This window comes from Spodoptera frugiperda, chromosome 30, assembly GCF_023101765.2.
Source record: "Spodoptera frugiperda isolate SF20-4 chromosome 30, AGI-APGP_CSIRO_Sfru_2.0, whole genome shotgun sequence".
NCBI classification, from domain to species: domain Eukaryota; kingdom Metazoa; phylum Arthropoda; class Insecta; order Lepidoptera; family Noctuidae; genus Spodoptera; species Spodoptera frugiperda.
The window spans coordinates 9,575,010-9,600,461 of NC_064241.1; the positions used below are offsets into that span (position 1 = coordinate 9,575,010).

At 36.5% G+C, this 25,452-nt stretch overlaps 2 protein-coding genes across 2 annotated transcripts in view; both read left to right on the top strand.

The window, feature by feature from the left end:
* Positions 1 to 1,369: 1,369 nt before the first annotated feature.
* Positions 1,370 to 4,140, top strand: LOC118269926 (heterogeneous nuclear ribonucleoprotein A1, A2/B1 homolog). Its single transcript, XM_035585313.2, has 6 exons — positions 1,370 to 1,545; positions 1,790 to 2,013; positions 2,266 to 2,510; positions 2,751 to 2,879; positions 2,964 to 3,300; positions 3,612 to 4,140. Exons 1-5 carry the CDS (start codon positions 1,510 to 1,512, stop codon positions 3,293 to 3,295), a joined length of 966 nt encoding a protein of 321 aa, XP_035441206.1. The 5' UTR covers positions 1,370 to 1,509; the 3' UTR covers positions 3,296 to 3,300; positions 3,612 to 4,140.
* Positions 4,141 to 9,111: 4,971 nt separating this feature from the next.
* The window catches only part of LOC118270083 (transmembrane protease serine 9-like), a 56,775-nt gene continuing 40,434 nt past the window's right edge, over positions 9,112 to 25,452 (top strand). Inside the window, exons 1-4 of the mRNA XM_050707161.1 lie at positions 9,112 to 9,417; positions 18,648 to 18,774; positions 19,870 to 19,905; positions 22,962 to 23,124. Of these exons, the coding sequence (XP_050563118.1) occupies positions 9,274 to 9,417; positions 18,648 to 18,774; positions 19,870 to 19,905; positions 22,962 to 23,124 (470 nt within the window). The 5' untranslated portion in view covers positions 9,112 to 9,273. The remainder of the gene's footprint in view (positions 9,418 to 18,647; positions 18,775 to 19,869; positions 19,906 to 22,961; positions 23,125 to 25,452) is intronic.

The following is a 25,452-nucleotide window of genomic DNA, read 5'->3' on the forward strand; positions in this document are numbered from 1 at the left end:
TTTACCATAGACAAATAGTGTTCTTCTTTTAAAAATATTACCTGACTAACTTTTGCCCGCGGCTTCGCTCGCAATCTTTTAAGGGACTTAATAAATTAAGTAAATAAAGCGGCTGGTCGTTCTACGTGGAGGATTAAGGGGAAGACCTTTGTTCAACAATCGACGTCTTCCGGCTGATGTTGATGATGATGAAGTAAATAAACAGAAAAAATCGTTTTAAGTTTTCATAAAATATCGAAAACCTATGAAATCCAAGGAGCTTTTATTTCTGTCTACAGACGATTCCTCATAAATAATTAAAACTCCAACGAATGATGCCATAAATAGCGTATTTGTCTGTATTTGATGAATCGCGTCTATAGAGGTTTTTATGTCATTAACACAACGCTACCATTATTTTTTCACGGCCAAAAATATGTAGTATGTTAGTGTTGACCTACACCATTTACACCTAGACAATTAAATAAGGGAATAAATGTACGTAATAATATTTATGTAATTATCTATGTTGTAGGGAATATTGTAAGCATTTTACAAAACAAGTCTCAATTTGGTGGTTGGACCGCGATCAATATGAAATTATAAAGTGTGTATAGCGGTTTAGCGGTTCGCCCGTCATAATTATTATTAATACTGATCGACAATGGTCGGTACCCCAATGTCGACCAATCGTCAGTGTCACCAGCAAAAAATTTCTGACTGCTATGTTAATATTATTAAGTTATTTTTTTCGGTACCTATTTAAAAAATTGTGGTCTCGGTTTAAATGGTTTAGGTGTACACTGTACACTAACAAACAAATATTTTTAACGTGTGTAGAGTAGTTGGCCCGTCGAACTGCCGGGGAAGTTGCAGCATTCGACCTAATTTGGTCGGATATAACCAGAGACGTGAATTAAGGGCTAAAGCGTCTTTGGGCTCATGCTTTTGGTAAAAGTCATAATAAATTATACACCCAAAGCTCTCAGGAATCGACCTATCAATTATCAATTACATCATTACCCACTAATAGATAATAGATACAAATGGCGAGCTGTCGTTTGAGAGTTCGGAGATCTAAGGGCCTTTATCCAATAATAAGAAATCGATCATTGGACCAATATTTTACACTACATTAGAATCTTGTAAACCCGGGCGTTTATGGGCGGCGCTGATCGTTAACCATCATGTGAGTCGTCTGCTCGTTTGGCCCCTATTCCATAAAATAAAAAAATAAAGTAAAACGAAACACGTACAAATATTACTAATACCAACATAGAAATGACTAAAAAGACTCATACCCCAAATCATGACGTATCGTTCCTGCTTGCCATTAATTAATTATGTGGCAATACTGACAATAAATGCCAACCTCGCTTGCCGTCGCTTCCACTTCCTTCTTTTTGGCGTGGCTTCGGTAGAGAACGGTGGTGCTCGCGTTGCCGACTCAGTTCGCGTTAAAAGTATTGCTTTTATTAGTGGTATATAAATTTATTTTGTGTTAGTATTTGTATTAAAGTTGCGATCAACATGAGGCCGCAACAGAATGGAGGAGATGATGGTTTTGTAAGTATATTTTATTGATTTTTCCCCTTTGGTTCAACGTGTCGTTTTTGCTAATGATTTGATTTCTCATTTAATTATTGTTTAGCGTGGTATTTTAGCTTATTATTCTATGATACTGTCTATGTATGTATTTGGAGCGTTATAAGATATCATACTGTACAAAATATTCGTTTAAATTGTTCAAAATCATTGTCGGCGTAGTAACGCTGTCCGCCATTTTGTTAACGCCGCGTCCTACTTTCAGGATGAGCCCGAGGTGCACCGTAAAATATTCATCGGTGGCTTGAACTACAGAACCACTGATGAGTCACTCAAGTCTCATTTTGAAAAATGGGGTGAAATCGTTGATGTCGTCGTTATGAAAGATCCCAAAACGAAGAGGTCGCGCGGATTTGGTTTTATCACTTATTCCAAAGCGCACATGGTTGATGATGCGCAAAACAACAGACCGCATCGCATTGATGGCCGGTAAGTTAAATATTCATTGAATTCTATATGCTACTGCAGCCCAGCTATATGAAAGCTCGAAACTTCTCTTTCATATCGTTTTTCGCTGCAGAGAACATCATGACACTGCTTGGTGAATGTCGCGTGCAAGTTTGTACACATGGCATTTTCTGTGGGGTCAACATTTATGATTTTATAAACTAAAGAGATAACATGATAATATTTTTTAATTCTTGGTTTAATTGATGAGTAATTGATATCTTTTTTTGGCAGTGTTGTGGAAACTAAGCGTGCTGTAGCCCGACAAGACATCAAAAACCCTGAGGCGGGTGCCACTGTAAAGAAACTGTTTATTGGTGGTATTAAAGATGATCATGATGACGAACAACTTAGGGAGTACTTTTCCAGCTATGGAAATGTCCAGAATGTTAGTATTGTAACTGACAAGAGCACAGGAAAGAAACGTGGTTTTGGATTCGTGGAATTTGATGATTATGATCCTGTTGATAAAGTCTGCTGTAAGTATAAGTCATATCTATTTATAAAATTTTCCACAATTTTGCCCCAGACCTGAACTTGAGTGTCAGAGCCTGGCTTCTCTGATTGTGGATATTAACTATTGATTCAAGCTATACCTAACTACTACTATATGGTAGATTATGGTACGCAAATCAATATACATTTATTTATTCTAACATCTTATCAGTAGTTGTGATTGAATTTATTTTTCTTTACTTATGATTTGATTTTGCCAACAGTGAATGGTCCACACAAAATTAATGGTAAACAACTGGATGTCAAGAAAGCTCTGCCAAAAGATGGTGCTGACCAACGTGGGGGTGGTAGACAGGGGCCAGGTGGTCGTAATGATAACTGGGGCAATGGAGGTATGTTTTTGTGCTAATATTGATGTTTTGATTTTCCTCATGGTTTTATATGAGTGATTAAATTTATGGTATTTTAATTTTCAGGAGGTTATGGTGGTGGCAACCAAGGAGGATGGAACAATTCTAATCCTTGGGATAACAACCAAGGAGGTGGTTGGGGTGGCAACCAAGGTGGTGGTGGTGGCGGCGGCTACGGAGGCGGTGGCAATGGCCGCGGGGGTTGGGGTAACCAAGATTTTGGCAACTACAGCCAACAGACATACAGTGGTGGACCCACTAGGAACCAACAATATGGTGGCAACAATCGTGCCGCTCCCTACAACATGAACCAGGGTGGTGGTGGTGGCGGTGGCGGCTATGGCAGCGGCGGCGGTGGCAACTACGGAGGTGGCCAGGGCCGAGGAGGTCGTTTCTAAGCTACGTAAGTATAGATTGCTCATAGATAAATTAAAAAAAAATCACTTTCACATTCACAAGAATTCACTGACTACCAATTTCTCCATGTAACACCTATAGGAAGTTGGATGAAATATTTACTGAATTTTCAATAATTACCTTTAGGATTATGTCTGAGCACTACATAGCATTAATTAAGTTAGGAAATGATAGTTGCAGATATTTAGTAATGATTAGTTACTGCCGATAGTTCCAATGATTAATGCTATGAAGGTAGCTTCTTATTGTTAGTTGTGTTTTTACTGTTTGTCTCATTAAGGTTTTTTCAATCTCTAGGTTTCGTGCTAAGTACACTAGTAAAGCAGTGTTTACCGCTAGTGTAGGCAGTACGCTCCGGAGCACTAGATACACACCTCATGGTCCACCCGCGAGACCACCTAGGAGAAGGCGTCAGGAAAACCTATAGAATTATAGCTGGAGCTCTTGACTCTAAAATCTATTAGAAGAATACTTAGTAACCTTTTTATATGTGTACTGAATTGTAAGATGGTCTTCTATTTATTGTAGTACCTAGGTACTTATCGTGACATATTTTTAAGGATATAGTAATGTAAAAATGAGAATTATTTTACGTTTTTTTACGTGTTAAGTACAATTTAGGATATTTCTGTAAGAATCCCTCATGTAGACGCTAGGTGAATGAGATCAGTTTAGTTGACATAGTTTATGAAGTGAATCATGATTATTTTTAATTTCCTGACCTTACTCAGTATTAAGTTCTCAAATAGCTGTTATATGATTATTAGGCTTAGAATTATGGACTTTTAGGCTAATATAATGTAAAAATAAACTTTAATACAAAATAGTAGGGTTGTTTCTTTAGATCTGTACATATTCCTCTTTTATTTTATTTATTTTTTTTGTCAGCTCTCACAATTTGTGGGAATCACTATGAAGTAAGTTACCTTACTTTAAATAGTTAGCTGACTTACTTAATTATAAATTAATAAACAGGTTTTATTATTTAGATAAATAAATAAACAATTGTCTTGATAGTTATTGTATGTGTAAACATTGTACCTTCCTATTTATTTCGACCCTAGTTATTTTCGTTTTTAGTAGTGGTTATTTATAACATCTTTTTGGAGCTAAAGATGCTACCCAATTTTTTCAAAATGTTGTGAAGAAAGGTTTTGGTCAAAAAAAGGTTAAATACCGTTTGTCGATGACGGTATTACCGTTATAAGTAACGGTGTACAGAAGTAGAGATTGCAGTGAACGGTTACTGAACGCGCATAGATGACTCGCAAGTAATCGTTATTTCGATACACAAGATAAGGATTTTTATACGCAAGAACATACGTAAATCTTCATTTAGGTAAGGTATTTAGAAAGGTATGTTGTAATTTATAGGTGTCAGTTTTCAGTATTATTTTATGTACCTATAGGTAGGACTTTATTTATCGTAATATAATGAATTTATACTAGTGATTATATACATTGCAGTACTTACCTGTTGTATATAAGTTAATGTTCTTACATTTTATATTGATCTAAACAATTGGTATTAGTCTTATGAGACTTAAGATCTCCTAAATTAACTACCCAAGTACCGAATGCCGAAAGGTGCATAAGCGTACTTGAGATAAAGTAATTTCTTAACATTGTAACATAACTGACAACATTAACACATTCGCATATTATTTTTCGTCTCAACAGGCACACGGTCAGAATATAGTGTTCGTCTTGTTGCCTAGTAAATAATGAAGAATAATCTCAATTTTTATAGCATGGATTTTGCAAGTTTCTCAAGCACGTTATTTTAACTGGTCGTTATCAGTGTAATAGTTGGGGGTAGTTGATTATATCTACCTACATTTAATCTGAATATGTGCTGCCGATCATATCCTTAGTTTATGTTATATCAGATTGAGGGCTGTTGATTAGCCATTTATCCGATTTATATTTATTCAATTGTAAGATTGACTGGGGCTTTTAAGGAATTTTCATATGTACCCCACGACCCACAGCCATCGTAACTTTGAAATTTTCTTTCCATTATCTACCAAATTTTCATAATTTTGCAGATCCATGACGCCCAAATAGGTACTTGAGTATAGAATCGTGGGGCTCCTTTACTAAGTACAATTACAGCTATCTTATTCAATGGCAAGTTGTTCTATAGTGTGGTAATAAAAATATATTGCCTGGTCTCTATAAATGGAATTCAATCAGAAGACTAAAGAATTGCAAAGTATATTTTCATCAGGTTCAATTTATACATTATATTTTTGTCTGCTGCCTGTTCTAGACCTTTTTTATTTTACTTTTGTTTTTTTCCTGTGTAGGGTATTCCTTATTTAAATTTTTATTTCTAATCTGTTAATTTTATTTCCATGATGAACTTCGGGGTCATCGGGGTCTAAACAATCTGCGAAGTTCTTTTCTTCTCAGGTAAGTTTTGTTTTGTTTGCAATTTTATTCGACAGTGTTGCATTTACAAAAATACTGCATAATAAAGCTTTTTTTAAAATAAATCCAACGTGTTTTATTCCAAACAACCTTTCCCTAGCCGAGTATCTGTGTTGCCATCGAAAAAAAAGCTTTTGAGATAATTAAGTATTCAGATTATTTAGGTTAGGCACACGTCTTCTTGTGTAAACTTATACTGGTATATTAGGTACTTCAATGTTTTCGTCTACTATGGGACGTTAGACATCTCTATGGCGACACACCACTGAGCTTATCTTATGCTCTACATTCAACCACTTCCAGTCACCTTGCGGTCATCTTGATTTATTTTAACACGTTAAAAACCACTCAACGTAGGTGGAGGATGTCCTTCACTTGCTTTGCCACGCGGTGTTCTCCAGAAGGAGTAAGAGGTTACCACAATGGTTTTCGGAACTAATAGAATTGTGGCCGGCTCACTGCTACAGCTTGCCAGTGATTTATCTTTCTTCTATTTATCTCTTTGGTTCTAAATCAGATCACCTCGTTTCGAGAGCGATCCTTCTGAAATGGTATGCCCATTGCACTGCAAGTTTTGAATGCATTAGATCCATCTCCCTGTTTGTGGCTTTGTGTCGTTTTGTAAAGGTCAAGCTATTTTCCTTGAAGGCTTGTTATCCTCAAGCCTATAGCGACAAAAAAACCTGAATAAGTTCTTATAACTGTTCTCCACTTAACCCTCCTAGAAGCTGTTCCTCCAAACCGCAAAGTTTATCCCAAGTAGGCGTACAATGTCTAAACAAAACGGGGATCAATCTCCGGAAGGTCATGTTTGTCGGAAATTACCATCAGGCGTCAGGCCGGGCCCATTCGTGTCGGAAAGATAATTATATTATAGCAAGTATATTATAGGTACGTCTGACACATTTCCAAGATAAGGTTTCCGTCCTGAAAATCCAAGTTCAATAGGTAAAAATAATATGCTCGACTGAGAATTGAACTCAACAGCCAAGAATCGAAACCAAGGCCTGAGACCCAATCAACCAACCATCGGGCTAACTGGTAACTGGTCTTCGTTGTTTCTATAAAAAGCTCAAGGTAGGTAGTGAGTTAGGCTACGAGGTTCCTCATGATCCTGAGACAGACTGATAATATATGGGTTCTTGATATTAGCTGCTTGGTTAGCACTATTCATACCTACGTAATATATATCACGCTATTATAATACCGGAGGAGTGGAGGAGGTTAGGCAAAGGTTTAAACGAATATCCACTATTTACCAGTTATAGTTCGATGTTTACAACCTGTATAGGAGTGAGTCTACCTATATAAATACTTCATAATTTGTAAGTATAAATACGACTCGATTGGATGGTTTCCTTGTTGGTAATAAATAGGTAATAATAATTATCCGTTTCCATCGGGCAACCGTCTAACAGTACGTTATTCTTAGGTAGTACTGAACTTTATATCCTATAAATAAAGCAAGCTTAATTAATTATCTAGTCAAAGTCAAAGCATTTATGTAATTAGTGAAAAAAATTCAAATCTTGATTGGGCACAAAATAAATAAATATTTTGTGCTTTTCTAGCTATAACGTATTCAATAAAGCGTCGCTAGTTGGCGACTTTAGACACAGTAAGAAATTAAAAATCGAATTAGATCCTAAAATAACAAAATCAAAAAAAAAATGTGAATAGGTGAATAGGGACAGAAGAGAGATGAATAGGTAAGGAAAATTCTTCATAGTATCTATTCACCCCTCTTCTGCCCCTATTCACCCCATTTTACGGTACGTGACGTTACTCTATAAAAGGTAGTAAATCCTGACGTCACACGACATTTCAAATCAATGTATCGTCGAAAATACATACATATGTACCTATTTAATTTTGTGACAAAATAATAAAATAGGCACCTGTTTTGAAATAATCTACCATAAAAAAATTATCCTACCCTATTTTTATATCTGGTAATGTCTCCTAGGTAGGTCCTGCCTAATTTCCGGAGCTGCGGATGACCTAATGGTACCCGGGGCTCTGGCTCAAAGCTCAAGTAGGAATGGGGTGGTTTTTAGTTAGTAAGGTAGGCAGTACCTACCTACCGGCGTGAGGGTCACTGACACCCCGGGCGAAAATATTGTGGCGCCCACTTGAGGGAAGCAATATCAAGTGTTAGTAGTAGTTTTTAATTTTTTTGGCGCCCCCCAGAATTTGTCGCCCTGGGCCATCGCCCCATCACGCCCCTAACGCCGGCACTGAAGGTAGGTACCTAATTCATTTATGTAAACTACCTTAAAAACCTATGGATAAGCAATAGTACAAACTCAGGTATATTAGTAGGTATAAGTGGTAATCATTATTGTATGTAACTATGTAAGACTAAGTACCTATCCATGTACTTCAAAAATTATCTACTTATTTCTTTTTTCTAATGAGTACGTTGTAAGGTCCAAGACGGCTACACATGTTCATGTTCCTGGGATGGGCTGTATTGCATTGTTTCGGTGATTTTATCCTGGCTTATAGGAGTTCCAGCAGTTGGGTGGTTGACAGCAGTTGAGGTAGTTTTATCTTATTAAAAAGCTAGATAGGTGCTGTACTATTGTAAGTATGAAATAAAACAGCAATATTAAAGTTATACGACGTCCCGTCCTGCAGTTTTCACGTGGTTGTATAAACATCACGATTACGTGTTGGTGGAAGGCACGCTCGCCGTGCGGAAACGGCGCGACCGTTGATTTCACTTTCATTTTATCAGTGTGGAAAATCCAACGTTATCCGCTGTTGATTCCCACAGACGTAACTTTTTTTATTAAAATTGTTACTTGCGCCTTTTTTCTTGCTCTGCTTTACGCAGGTACAATAAATGTTTGTATTTGTACCCGAAGAAAGTAAAAGTTTGTAGGCTTTGCGAGTTACAACTTTGTACGGAAACTTAGTTTACCTATTGCAGTCTGTAGCAAGTTTGCCCGTTTTCAATTATAAGGGGTAGGTAGGTACACTCTTCAAACGTAAGTACATAGGTACACACGACAAACTGGATCTCAAATCTAACCTATTAAAGGACATCGTTTACCTGGATTAGTTTATAGCAGTAGGTACTTAATGCACTAATTAAGTACTGATACATTCTGGACTGGATGACTTGTTGGTTTGATAGGTATACCTAACGAAGAAAATATTATTAATGTTAGGATAGGTACTTAGGTACATACCTCAGCGAGACCTATGATTGCACCCATAACGAATGTTTTCAAGGAGACTGAGATACACGTGCGATGTAGCTTGAGTAGTGCGATGAGGGCACGAGTGGGGGCTGGATCTCTGCAATAGGTTTTTGGTGTGGAGAGAAAGTACGGTTGGTGGTGGCGAAGACCCCTGCTCGGCGGCACTCGGTGGACTCCGCGCGGCCGCGGCCGACACTCGGCCGGCGTTTCATGGGCAGTCCGTTTGCGAAATAATGCCATTGAATCGCTGACGCCGAATTTGCCAGTGAACGCGCTGAGCGCGGAGATGCCGCGCAAATAAATAGTGGTGCACACCAATGATAACGACGAGCTCTCGACCCAGGATACCCATTACAATGTGCCAATGGAGTATTGTGACTATAATTTACGTGGTCCTTGTATTGAATTCGTACGATGCCAGAGAGATAAGTTCACCGGATGCTGCTACCCTAGACAACCATGTGAGTACGCCGAGATTATCTAGTAACGCCACTATCAGCCCGCGCACGCGGTATCGGTCACAGTTGCATGTGTTTCGGTGCATTGACTTTGAACATGCACTTTTACTTTCGTTGCAGTCGTTTGCTTCACTTCTTGTTTGCCTGCTTATCTGCAAATTGTAGGTGATCTAAGAGGGTAGGTGCGTTAATAGACAAGTGCCCGTTATTGTAGTTTAAATTTTCAACTATGTAACAAGTTAGATGTGTTTTGATTAATTAATTTTTCGCACATTTTGAAAACGTATTTTATATTAAATACATTTTAGTGAATAAATTAAGCAGGTAACTGAAATCCATGTAGGTATTATATTTATGCATCACTAACAAAAGTTATCTCGTTAGTTTTATCTATTTATTTAAGCTATTCATGCCCATAACTGGTAGGTACATTAGGTAGACTTAATGTTTCAGTTTTTTATAAGGTAATAGATAACTATCTTGTCGAATAACATTTTATTTATATTGACTAGTGCCTAACTAGTTACTCAAAGCACAACGAGGTAGATGAGTACTTACTTACTTAGGTAGCTAAATATTTAAAATCATATTCAGAATAATCACTGGTTTGAAATCGAAGTGAAACACACCCAGAATCAGAAATAATACCTCAAGTATTTTGATGAATTAACATTGATCGAAATTTTCATAATGTTTGTTGTGTAACAACGATACAATAAAACTGATGACAATGATTATAAAGTTATGGGATTGATGACATTGCCTGCTCGGAGATCATACAATACATAATAACTGCATGGTTGGTATGATAAAGCGTAATTGTGGTCATTGTTGGTCAATTGACACAGTTACTGCAATCAACAACATAATGTTATTAAGACTAGCTATTTACACGCGGTTTTATCTGTATAGCCTAGGTATTCATAGGCTTCTTCGCTAATGACCTACCCAACATGAAAACATTTTCTAAATTCGAGTAAATCCGGAAATCAGCGCGTTCAATCAAACAAACTATTTAGCATATCTATTGTGTTGGTATTTAAGTAGAAATAAAGAGATATTCAATCTGACTAATAACAGGATTCTTACATAAAAATATCTTGGTATTCTTATAAATAAACAGAATAGCTGCTGACGTTACATAAATAAAAGTATAGATACTTAATTATACAACAGTATTTTTATTTCTTTGTTAGACGTTAGGTACCTGTATTTAATTTATGATCAGACGAAAAGTTACTACAGTTAATATTTTACAAGTTTCTGTATATACAAATAGCGGCTATAGAATGCACCACCAACAAAGAGGGTAGTTGTATCTCCTAATCTTGTATATCGCTTACTTGCTCGCATCAGGCCTAGTCAGGCAAAATATGTTGGAAATAAATAATTTAAAATTTTATCCAGTGGATGCTTCCCTCTTCACATTCCCCAGATGGAGGGGTTTCAGAAGATTTTTTCAACTTGGGTTAATAAAAGTGGATATTTCCCTGTTGCATTTTTTCACATTCTGTAACAATTACAAATACTTCGTGCTTAGTTATTAGAAGTCATATCATTTATTGAGGGCATTACCAATTCCGAATTACTTAGGTACTCCTAACATCAGGTCTTGCATGCTCCTATTCAGTACGGTACTTGACAATAATTTTATAGAAATGCACACAAGCATTACTAAAAAGCTTGAAGGACCTATTATGTATAGGACAATACTCAATATCTGTTGTTTTGATTATAAATTAAAACGCCTCATGGTTTTATGGTCGCGTGATTGGTGATTGAATAACGTCTTCCTTCATCATAGGTTACTTGTACGATTCATGCATATTGCTTTTTGTTGTTTTGTTTTTACCTGTGCCGAGTGGAACTGGAGTCCACGTGGTTTTAAATTACATATATTGACCAATAGTTACCAATAGGCCAACTACCTATCTTAATTCGTTTGGTGCATATGTTTCAACAATAGGTTTCGTATACGGACTTTATTTCCTAAACAATGATAAAATTGATATACATAGAATGAAAGACAGGTTATACTTAGACCGGCTAGACCTAGATGCCTAGGCATTTAAGTTAATTATGTAACATTTATCTACCGGAAGATCCTATAAATATTGAAGACTGCAATGGCTACCCTTGAACATTATTAAAACATTATGCCAAACGTGAACTCACCGAATGTAAAACTTGCGTTTTGTAGGCCTATGTATGTACATAAGTAGGTAATTTATGTAAAACATAATACTTAGTTCCATTTCTGTGGAGATAATTAAGTGAACTGATCACGCGGATATGCACTACTTTCGCCAGTTACGTCTGTCTTTGTTATATAACAATGTATTCGACATATAATTTGGGTTTTCATTTTTTAAAAAAGCTATTTCGTAGAGTTGATGATATGTAATTGTAGATGAAGGTTCATTATTTGTTTTCTAATAATACAGAAGCCTTAGGTAAGTAGGTACTATTTGAAGCTAATTACGTGAAATTTTTCGGTTGCCAAATTCTCATGCAGTGTGCTTAGGTAGGTAATAATTATGTAGGTTTGTTTGGCAGTCTTAATTACAGTAGGTAATTTATATGTTTATTGAGTTTTTTCATACATCTTTTTCAGTATGTCTCCTTTGTCAACTGTTTGTTTTTTACTACTCATATGTGTCATATCAAACTTATTGCAGTTATTGCATACAAATGTAAATTCCCAATGCGCAATGTCAACAAAATTTCGACTTATGTTTATTTCAACATCGGTTGCATTAATTTGCTATGAATAAGTACCTGACCTACCTTTCTATGACTAATGAAGTGTTGTCGAAACATTGGATGCGAAGAGGCGGGATGTGCAACTTGATACCAACCATTTTCGGAATGATGTTCGTCATACACCATTCCTTTGAGTAGGTAATGGCTAATGGCTTTTGAATTCATGAATACTAGGACACTAAGTAGGTATTCTGCGTCTCTTACAATTATAAGATACATCCTATAAGAATAATTTTAATCTGCGCTCCTAAAACTTTTTGTATCTATTTATTAAAAACGTCCTTGGTTTTTCCCTGCTCCTTTACGCATTTTTAGAGTGTTCACACTTTTAACACTACTCATAAGCTTAATAGCATTTCGAATTGATAGAAGTTCGATAACATGAGTTTTTTTGTTTGTATAATAGATAGACATTAAGTAATATCTTATGCAAATTGATTATTATATAACTTATATTGTCATGGAAGATATCTATTTTAAGAAGAAAAGATTACCTAATGTTTATTTACCTATATGGTATGGATAGATACATAAAACCGATTCTTATATCTAGTAATACAGATTGTTCTAGAAATTAGAAGTCAATAGCGTACAACTGTGCCTACCTAATAGAATAATGCCTACCTAAACGTTTAGAACAATCTGGACTGAATTAAAGACCATGACCCTAGCAGTGGCGTAGCGTAGTGGGGGCGGCAGGGGCGGCCCGCCCCGGGCGGCATTTTAGGGGGCGGCAAATTTTAAACAATAAATAATAAAAATATTTTGTAAATATTTCAACCATTTTATATTTTTTTCGCAACTAGAGATCGGAGAAAGTAGTGATAGTGGGGATGGAATCTTTAACGAGTGGTCCTGCCCCGAGAGGGAACCTTTAGATAGAGTCGACTGTACAAATTTGGACCGAATAAAATAAGCTTACTCTTTAGGCGTAGTCCCGAAATCATGGACGGCCTTGGTCCATCCGATCCCTAAACAAAAACCGGCCAAGTGCGAGTCGGACTCGCCCATGAAGGGTTCCGTTACAGCAAGTAGATGACATAATATAAAAGTTGTAAAATAACTTGGTTTTACATAGTGTTTGTATGAACGACAAAGTTATATTTGCGGTTTTTGAAAATGTTTTATTTCTTAAAAACTAATAATGATATCTGGTTCAAACCAATTTTCGTTATTAGTTTCTATTGAAATCTACAGCATATATTTATTTTTGTTTTCTCCTTCTCTTATTTTAAAAGTTAGAGGGGGGGGAGACACTCATTTTTCCACTTTAGAAGCGTCTATAACTTTCAAACGGTTAATTTTGACGAAAAATTGTTTTAAGAACCTTAATGTCTTTTTTAAAGACCATAGACACTCATTATGGATATGTTAGCTGAAATTTTTTTTTTTGAATCATTTACATGTATGGAGTGCCCCCTTTTAATTTATAAAAATATTAATTTTTATTTAAACTTCGAATAGCGGTTACCGAAATACATCAACGGACGGACGGACGGACGGACGGACAGACAGACAGACATGACGAATCTATAAGGGTTCCGTTTTTTGCCATTTGGCTACGGAACCCTAAAAAGGCGATAGAACAAATCCGTCCAACTACAGACCGATAGCCATAACTTCCCTCTTCTCGAAAATAATGGAATCCATTATTAACTGCCCGCTCTTGCGGTACCTAGAGGATCACCAGCTACTCAATGACCGACAATACGGTTTTCGTAAAGGTCGGTCGGCTGGGGATCTTCTGGTTTACCTGACACACCGTTGGGCACAGGCGATCGAATCTAAGGGGGAAGCGTTGGTAGTTAGCTTGGACGTGGCGAAAGCCTTCGACCGGGTTTGGCATAAAGCGCTTCTTTCGAAGCTTTCTTCCTATGGTCTTCCCGAGAAATTGTGCGAATGGGTCTACTGCTTCCTTGCAGACAGAAGCATTAAGGTCGTTGTCGACGGGGAATGCTCCGACTCTCTGTCTGTAAACGCAGGTGTCCCTCAAGGCTGCGTGCTATCACCTACCTTGTTCCTCCTCCATATCAATGATATGTTGCAAATCAGCAGCATTCATTGTTATGCGGATGACAGTACAGGTGATGCCTATTATACCGGCCGCGCTAACATTTCTCGGGAAAACGTCATCGAGAACCGAAACAGACTTGTGTCTGAAATCGAGACTTCTTTGCGGAGAATCTCAGATTGGGGTGAACTTCATTTGTTCCAGTTTAACCCTACTAAGACACACAGGTCGGCGTATTTAGCCCGGTATTAGAATTGGGATACTTGGCATCAACATTTCGAGCGACGTCCATATCCGTGGCCATCTAGAGGATAAGGCTAAATTATCCTCGAAAAAGCTTGGTGTGCTCAACAGATCAAGGCAGTATTTCACTGCAGCCCATCGCCTGCTTCTATATAAGGCGCAGGTTCGGCCCCATATGGAATACTAGTCTCATCTGTGAGCGGGGGCACCCCAGTACCAGGTTCATCCTCTGGACCGCGTTCAGCGGCGTACGAATCGGATTGTTGAGTGGCAGGACTTGACACTTTGGCAATGCGTAGAGATGTAGCTTCGTTGCACATTATATCGCCTATACCACGGGGAGTGCTCTGATTCATGACTGTTCTCGCCGAAAAGTTCTCTATTATGAATGTATGTAATGTGTAATATACATTAAATTAAAATACCTAAATAAGGGGGCGGCAAAATTGTCTTCCGCCCCGGGCGGCCGACACTCACGCTACGCCACTGGACCCTAGTTAGAAGATCCGATCTTTTTTCTCTTTATTTTGATCTGCATTGTTAAAGATTCAAGTGAATATTTTTAGGTGCCTTTTTATTCTGCTTACTTATGTACGTCTTCTAGATTAGCTTTCCATTTGGTACATTTTTGTGAATTTTACCAAGACTACTCATGATATAGCTAAGGCTTTCTAATTTGCTAATCAAAAGTTACTTTGGCTTGAGTTAGGTTGGTACTAGGGCTAAAATTACCAAGATAAGTTTAACAATAGCTTTGTAAAAACTAGATATACTACAACGGAAACAATTAGCATTTATACCTAAATTTATTTCTAGCGTCATTGCTAGTTCATTGACCTTACTATGGAAAACTGATAGGTTCCTACTTAAGTATGGTCCATTACTAGCTGAATATATAACTTCGAATATCTCCTTAACCAAAAACCTGTAATCAGCATAAATCGACACTATAATCCCGAGCCACGTATTGTCTGAACAGCAGTAACTAACGCCGGTACAATGGCTAAACGCATTTCTATTTCCCTTATTATAAACAGTTAGCTTATAAATCCTGTTGCCTCGGAATACACTGCAGTAGCTGCTTACTTTCTTACATTTGATAAACGGCCACGGATAACAAAAACGAGAGCACCACAACAATTACTTCGTGAAAGGCGCCTCGCAATCATACTTTGGAAAGTGTACTTGCTGACCTTACGAATTCGCTGGTATAACACAATAAAAGCGAATGCGGTGAAAATGACGCCAATCAGCCGTAACCACCTACTTTGTTGACTTTGATCGTGTCGTGAATCATGTTTTGGTTTTGATAACATTTTCCTGCAATGTACACCTACCTATTAGTGAGTAACTATTTGAATGTGTAACGGCAAAAACAAATGCATGGAAATTATAGTGAGCTATACAACCTACATTAGCATACACCAATTTAATAGAACTTTTAAACCTGCTTTTTTCTTTCTGAAATCATCCGCTTCAAAGCGAATGACACGGACTATTTCTTGCTTAACTTCTTCCTTTGTAAACATGACAAACGCAGCTCAAAGGAGAAACTCGCTAATGTATCGTTCTTTGACATTACCTCCATTCATGGCGGTTGTAACCTATGTAATCAAAGCGTTGAGCCTTAAAGATGCACAACGACCTTCTGTTGAAGCTGTAGCCTCTCTAAACGTAATAGCTAAGGGCTTTGAACTGTAGGCTAGGCGAAAAGGAAAGGCATTTTAATATACCTATGTATCTGTGTTGTATTATGCAGAATAGACTCTCTCCTTACTTGCATGGATGTTCATCTAACAAAGCCAAACTTATTTAGGTGTAAAAGCAATTATTAAAAAATACACTCATAACCTCACGCCTGTCTCCCATGGGAGTAGGCAGAGACAATGGAACGCCAATTGCTACGATTCTTACATATTCTTTCGCTTCATCTACAATCATCATCAGTCTTTTCATGCATGCTTGTCGGTTAAAGGTACAGGACCATTCTGGTCGCTATATGTCCGTCTGGGGCGCCCTCTACCGACGGTCAAACTTATGTTCGCCTTGTATATTTATTTCGTAAATATCAAAAAATACAGACCTCTTAAGTTGATCTATCAAGCCTTAAAGTGAGAGAAATGTAAACAGCGTAATCGTGAACACAATTAAATAACAATCTACTTAGTTCTGGTTTGCTATCAGCAGCCTGTTTAATTTGGCGTGCAGTATTAGCAGCATTAGGCAACGTGTCATTGTCTCAGTTCCATTGTTAGCGGCCCTTGCTACCGACATTGAACTTCAGACGTCAACTGGACCAGTAATCGCTGCCACGGCCAATTACAACACCTACTCCTAACTAATAGGGTCACGGAACAATGTTTCAGGTGGATATGTAAAGATTTCTAGATCTTACTCATTTCTGTTAGGCCTTGACATTGTTTGGTTATTTAATAAAATATAACTTAAGTAGGTTTTCTTTAGGCCACTTGGCTTTGATAAGATTTGATTTGGTTTGAGCATTTTTTATACCCAAGTATATTAAGAGACACTCCCTCTCTCCTCGCCCTGGCAAGAGAAGTCAATAGATGATTTTCCTCCGTTAAAAAAAAAAAAATGTATAATATTTTTCAAAATTTTTGACTGTACTTTTCTCCTAAACTACTTATTATTTGTATGAGACAAATAATTACATATAGGTAGTATTTTTAAGCCCTATCAGAGGACTTGTGTATTATCAATAACTTCAAATCCTCAGCAACGATTAACCACACGTAGGTAATCCGGTATCGTCCATATCTGTTGGACTAAAGTAGAGCACAGATAGATAGACCTAAAAAGAGTGACCTCAAAACAACTACCTACTAAACTTGGTCACTTCAATATCATTGGAATTCTTATAGCGACTCTGCCCTATTTGATAACAACTGCTCCCGATATTCAATACATATTACCTAACTTCCTACCACCGATGACCGTTTATGTTTCAACCTGCACCTGGTATATGGTCAACCTTAGCCTTATAAGTGAGTATTATGTCACAATATATTGTTGTTAGCTAACGTTGGCGACAAACTATACGGCATCAGTTTCGTCACGAGATTATAACGAGTAGGTCACCAAAGGGAAAGTAGTCGCATTGTGAGCTCCTCACTCGGCGACAGTCGTCTGCTATTCCGTACTCGTTTGACTGACAACCCTTTTTGGCAAATGGCATACTTTATGTATGGACCGTATGGAACGGATTCTGAATGGAGCAGTTGGGATTCCCAATGAGACTCTTTTGTCATACATTGTCAAAACAAATTCGTTTCCGTTTCAGTAGTGTTACGAAAGAAGACAGTTTTGGACTTTGCTCTTAAAATATCTAGACGTTTCTGCTTTGATTTCTTTTTCTAAACAAAATGTGAAGCATCATTCATTCCATGACACATTCAAATAAATCTACATTCGTTTGGACTAACGATTTCCTAATGTAGTGCAAATTACCCGTCATCGTCAGCCGCGAGATCAGCGAAAGTTTAAGTGCGTCTCATATTAAAATAGAATAAAAAAAGGATAATAACGTACCGGAACACGGCTGTTAAGATTGTGAAAGCAACATTGACATTAGCCGGCAATTAACATCAGAGATTGCGCAACCATGGCGTGCGCGCCTCCCGCGAAAGTAAACCGCGCCGCCAACATTAAAATGGTAAACAAAACTTATGTAAGTGCATTTCCGAGCCGACCATCAAATACCAGTTCTGTTATTATGTAATGTGCATAAAAGTCAACACACAATTTACATGATTCTTTACGAAATTTAGCACGATTACCTACTTCCGACTGCAGTGAACATGCAATGATGGCTGCCAACGGCTTACATGTTATCTAACATGCTAGATGGGAATGTGCTGGCTCGAATGGAATACGTAATTGTAGTCATGTTTATTGTTGATAAATGAGTTCGATAAAATGTAAACTCAAATGACCGTAAGCGGACAAGATGCTATCTTTAGTACAAGTTACTGGTTGAGTTCAAAATCCTCGCCTTCATCTTCCCTTAAGTCAACTAGAAGATCAAAGTTTTATTTCTTGTTCCAAAAGCCATTTGTTTTGTCTGATTTTCTACACAATTTTTTCTTTTTCTTTCTTCTACACAATCAACTCATTTCCTAGATTATTTTCAGCAAATATTATATCACAATTTTGTGGTTTCACCGCTTTTCAAACAAGTATTTTTCGACAATTCCAGGTGCAATCAGGTAACAGAACATCGCGGTTCCTGTTCGATGCCATATTCGGATTAGAGGTGCCCATCTTGGAGGAACAGAGCGTCGAGGACGATGAGGAGGACAACGTCATCAAGAACTGCTCGTGTGGTATGTAGACAACTCACATAATGCACAGAAATATCACCCTAGATCCGTAAGCAGGAAAACTTAAAATCCATTGTTACAAAGACTTAAGTGGTAAAATATTCATTAAAGTCATTAGCATAAAATATTTATCTCCTGCAAATATAAATATAACTTAAATCAGATACAATATTTAACACAATCTGTCACATCCATTATGGGATTAAAAATGTTGTAATTTACAGAAAGTTTCACTAAAAATACAAGCTTTTTGAGAGAGAAACTCTCGACTTTAAATTAAAAGTCTTAATTGAGATAATAATATGCGAGACATTTCAGAGTTCGCACCCAATTAAGGCACAATCCTACTTATGTAATAAAAATGTATATTTTTGTATCTTTGGCACTTAGTTGAGTCTTTTTTGGGTAATGACAGAAACACGGTCGAAACCGCAGGTGAAGTTATAGTTAATTAAAGTAATCGAGCACTAGTTTATACTTGTAATTACTATTCCAATCTTAGTCTTGTAATTAGCACAGCAAATCTATTAGTCACTGTAAGGGCCAGAGCTGACGATCGAACTCATTAATTAGAATAAAGCACCATGTCCACAGGGTTTCTTCGAAAATCATAAACCACCTTAGTACCTGACTTTTAATGATCATTTATATTCATATTCATATTAAACTGTGCAAGACCTATGGAACAGTTTAAGATTTTCTTTCTTAACAATTTGTATATCAATTGTTGAGGATTTAATACATGGAGACATGATTAATTATTATGTTATCGGCTTATTCATGTTTGTGGCGCTGCTACTGATTGCCGCATCGTGTGTCGCGGAATGCTGCTCATGAATATGAGCCTCTAGCATGGCTTGAAACTAGTCGAATTCCCCGTCAAACAGTTACGTGAGTAAGCCGGTAACATAATAATTAATTTTAGCATGTCTCACGAAAGTTATATTAAAAAAGAAGCATGGAGACATGGCTAATTTTATTTTGCAACCATGTATTTTCTTCCAACAAATTCTTTGTTAAAGTTCGAAGTTCGATCGTGTGCCTGTGCTCATGTTTCAAAGCAATTCTAATGATTCTTCATCCACGTTCACGTTTTAGAGTGCGGCAGGGCAAACCCACTCCCTAGAAAGATGGGTAAGTTACAATCTGGGTACAGCACCAATTTGTATGTTCACACGTAGACCCTGTAGCAGCACTTGTATTTATGTAAACCCCTGTAGTTGCCTGGACGTTGACGATCACTAATGATTTAACATGAAGTAACTGAAGAAATAACTGACTTGTATTCTGTTTCAAGATCAGAGTGAATAGGTACTATCTAAGTCTGTGTGCTCCATCTTCGGCCACATCTTTGCTTCGCCGTTCTGGCAGAAAGCGGGTTAGTGGCCAAACGCAGACTTATCAACGCTAAAAAAAACAATCCTGTTGTTATTTTTTTGGTTGGTTTTAACTCCTCCATTACTTCTAAAGTTATCGTCAACGTGTTCTTTATTTATATCCCTGATGTGTATTTAGTTTTTATCCCTGTAATGTATTACTAGATTGTATTAATATTGTGTATCCATTTGTCTATATCTAATGTACCTATCCTGAATGATTCTAGTTGTAATCTAACTTAGATCTATAAGTTTATTTTAGTTATTACCTTGTTTAATATTATTTTATGTACTTAACCCTAAATACTATTTGGTTTATATGTACAGACTTTGTTCCATCTCTTGTTTAGAGTATAGCTACCTTTCTTCGTAACTCGTAGATAAATATTTATTGTGTATTCTGTTTGATGGTCGTGTATTGACATTTCCGTGCAAACGTCATGTCATATAATATTTATGTAATATGTATTTGCTTGTTAATACGTTGTTATAGTATTTAATAACATTGTTCATAATGTTTGTGCTAGAATCGATTGGTAGGTGTTTTTTAGGGGTAAAATCATCTTATAGCTTCTCCCGCCTTGTGCAAAGCGAGAGGGAGTGTAAGACCCTGACTGACTAAAACCACCACGTTCCTCCTGCTTTTCGAGCCGGATCCCCGGTAAACCCGCTAGGTAGTCCGCAGCTTCGGAGATGTCTAGGCTTAGAGGATTAACAGCATTTTATTTGTGAATTAGATTTGAATGGGATAAGGTCAGAAAGAAACAGTTCTGTCATAATTTTCATGAAATAATCTTTGTATTCAATAGCGGAGAAATCATTTCACTTCCCTATATTTTTTGTCATTAGTAAACAACCTCGTAATGAGAAATTAATCGGAGAAATTGTCGCCGGCCGAATTTCTAATTAACATTTTCTCTATTGTAATTAAGCACAACGGTAGAAAACGAAATTTTGTGACGTCAAATCAACCGGACAAATGGATGAATCACCAAATAAAATTGGACTATAAAAATCCTAAGGAGATTTTAGTCTATCAATACAAAAGGGTTCCTAAAAGCCCTAAAAATTGTCTGATACCAAAATATATTCCGAGCAATACAATAAACACATCTTGAATGAATTTTAAGTACATAGGAAATACTTATATAACATAACATTCCAGTATTAGTTCCATTTGTCTAAGCATAGACTACAGATAAAATAAGGATCATTAGACTCCAAGCTAGTGTTTACACGTAAACAGCTGTTGTATACAAGTAGTGGGTAGGTCTGAGCGTTGAACTGCCGTTCATCACAGAGAAAGTGTAATAGACTCGATCTGCGCTGCGCCCGCGCCGGATCGCGATCAACTTGCTATTAACAGCTATATAACTCGTTATTTATACTTACATGGCTATTTCCCGTTCCTGTCAACGTACAGGCGGGAATAAAATTGCTTTGTAAGATTTATTTGTTGGAAAGTTATTTTTAGATCTATTAGGAGTTAAGAGCATTAGGTTTTATGCTATTAGGATGTTACTTATTTTGGCTAGTTTTGTGATAATTTTGAATCAAACTCAACTAAACTTTTGCCTACGGCATTAAGCCCACCTTTGTACACACTGATGTGCATAAAGAGTTGAAATAAATTAATAAATAAACTTCTAAGAAATCTTCTATAGAGGGAATTAATATGTACTTAATTTCAATTATTTCAAAGCCCAAACAAACTATTCGTCTAAAATGCCATTTAAGGCATTTTAGACGGCAATTCTGAGAAATCCACTTAATAAAATCTTTATAGCATTTTCTTCTTAGTAAGTTTTACGGCTGGTTTGACACTAGATAGTCGTTAATTTATAGTTATCTTGGTACTGCTTGTTGCAATTAACTTAATTGCACGATGTTGATCATTAACCGGTCGCTTGTCTTAATTTAACAAGTACCTAACATAATATACCTACACTTTATTTACTCATCCGCACCATGGTGCTAATTATACAACGTGTAACAAAATACCCATATACATCAAGAAGCACTGATGAATACAGGTTGAATAGAGTCTCTACACGAAGTTTCAGCTTAAAATACGTTTAAAAAAAAATTGGTACCAAATACGTGGTATCGCATGGTTCTTGATTTTAAATCATACAAACATGTCACAACACTACAGGGATCACTCGCTAATATTACGAAACATTTTTTATGTGAATCTGATCGCCTAGTACCTGTCTACCTAATTTTGAATAACGCGGCGGCGCGATTTGAAAAAATCATAACTTGGTACCATGAAAAAATGAGTTTTAAAAAACCCTTATCGTATCGTTTGTTATGTTATCTAGAAGCCGTGTACTTGATATGTATACCCCCTTTTTGTTACACATTGTATATACCTAAGTAACTTTATATATTTTGTAAATAACCGTAGATTTGTAAGTACATATAGCAAGCAGTGTTACGCCCGAATACTCAAACGCTACTCAATTTTAAGTTGTACTTAAATATCGTGCTATCTCTGTCAGTTTATAAAGAATTAATAGTGACAGAACTACATTTAAGAGCGTCTTAAAATTGAGTAGCGTTTGAGTATTCGGGCATTAGAATCACAATTGGAATTAACAGGCACTTGTGAGATTGTATTGCAAGAAATAAGAACACAATCATTTCAACTTCACAGCGATGTAGTAAACAAAAACAAAATTCACTGCTATTGAAAAACAAACAAAACAAGCCGACAGTCGGCAATCATACGTAGAGAACGAGCAGGAAATCTGCAAGTACTTGTGACACTAGTCAATGACGTTGGTTCAACAAACTCTGTTTACTTTCTAGAGTGCGGCGGGTCGAACCAGGAGAACCGCATCGTCGGCGGGATGCCGGCCGGCGCCAACCGCTACCCATGGATGGCGAGGATCGTCTATGATGGCCAGTTCCACTGCGGAGCCTCGCTCCTGACCAAGGAGTATGTGCTCACAGCTGCGCATTGTGTCAGGAAGTAAGTACATGAATTTATGGACTAGTTTTTAAAAGAGTTCTGGTGTGAGTGTGTTTCAAGTTTTTAAACTGATATGATCATTGGTTACTAGTAATATTATCATCCGTGTTCATGGCGCTTGCAACAGTGCCGAAATATTGGAAACTCACAAAACTGAATAAAAATCCCTAAACATGATAAATATCCCTGTTTTAAGTTCTAATAATATTATCGTGTGCTACGCCTAGAATTTTAGGATTGAATAATAAATCAACGGTTTTTTAGGGTTCCTTTTCTCAGACGACATTCCTTGGTTTCAAGGAAATTAATTATCTGCAACTTTATGGACTTGGAGGAAATTGAATCTTATATTTATTCATACAAATGCAGACCAAGCATCGTTGGTTTCCTTCACTTTCGGTTTTTACAGGAAACGTTTAGTCAAGCATTTCCTTTTAAAATTCCAATCAATATTTAATGACATTACAGTTTGTTTGTAAATGATACTTATAATCTGTTTGTAAATAGGAATGTTGGTGTGAATATGTTTTTCTTAAGAGTAGTATCTAAGGAAATGAGGAAGTTTGATTAAAATAACTATCGGATGCAATAGATGTATAAATAATTCATAACTGTTGAAGTAAGCTTTAAGTGTGTAATTGCTTCATATCTTTGCATTTAACATACTTACTTACGAGTAATTTGGTAGGTACTTTCTCCCAGTAAACCAACATTTTACCATCGATCGTTTTCGTAGCAAAGAATCTGTTTCGCAATATATTAAAGTATCTATTATTGATTAATTAGGTAAGTGGTTAGAATATTGCGTGGACTACATATTTTAACGTATAACGTTCATTAAGTATGGCATGCTCGTTAGGTTTTGTGTAACAATTGCGTGTGGTTATAAATGTATTCTTAATGTAGGTTTATATAATTCATTATCACGAACAATTTGTACTCGTATAACACGGGAATTTTTATGATGGATGGTTTTGTTATTATTATTAAGCCGTTGATACCAGAATGTTTATTTAGCAGGAAATTAACTTTCTTTTATCTTGACCATTTCCGAATTTGTAAAGCTTGAATGGTATTTAGCATGCTGTGATCATCACGACATGATGGCTTCACTAGTACGTCGTAAACTATTACATCTTCGCACACCTACATAGCTTTGTATCAGTGGAAACGGTCACAGAGTTTCATAGCTTCTTAGCTATTAAAAACCTAAAAAAGCACCCTAAAGGAGCTTTAAAATTTTCGCTAATTATATAATATATTAGCAGCATGTTCGTTACTGATCTAGCTTACTAGGTATATATTATATTATTACCTACCTACTGATTCAGAAATACTGAAAGGATGTATCTTCAATACTTACAACCAAGTCGGTAAGGAAGACAGAGACCTCGCACTTGGCAGTCATGTTTGTAACTAGTCCACATTATATAATTGAGCTATATGGTTGCTACGTGGAAGGTTGCCCAAGCGCATGTGCGCACGGGCACACGCAATGTTGCATTACGATAATTCATATTAGGCCTATTTGCTATTCTAATAACAGAATAGTTTTTTTCCGGTTGATGTTATCTACTCATATTCGTGTCTAAACAAACAATAATTCACTCTGATTGTTATAGATAGATAGGTACAGAGTACACACATGTAATATAATTTATTATTTTATATAACCTGTAAAATGGTTACCTAAATACCGACAGTTCGACTTATTGCAATCAATCATTCTTGTACCTATGAAGTCACATAATTTACGAGACGTTTAAAAACATTGTTATTGGTGTTCATTTAAAAACAGTTATTCATACATGCATACGATATACATTCATCATTTAAATTCGTTTGCATTGATTTTCTATCTGACTATCGCACTTGTATAAGTGTCAGAAGTAAGTCTCTAGTATTTTTTTTCAAGCACGACACTTACAAATGCAGAGAATCATGTTGTTTTATCTTTTTTATTAGTCAGCAAACAAATGTGATTTATATGCATGTTCAATGTTCAATTCAACCGTCTTTCTCATAAAATATTAATGGAAACTGTGATATAATCTACGATGCCAATAACTGTAGGATAAATCTGAAAGTTAGTTATACAACAACAATATATCTAGGTATTTTACTACCTAATTATATACTTAAATACTAAATTATATACTAAATAATTATATACTAATTAAATACTAAATGATAATTAAAAAAGATAATTAAATAGTAAACGTGTTTAATAGTTATCTGTTTTTACTTTAAATTACAAACGTAGTAGACTGACTTAAGAGTTGCATACAGAGCCATAGCATAACCCTGTGATACTATTAAATTGAGGTA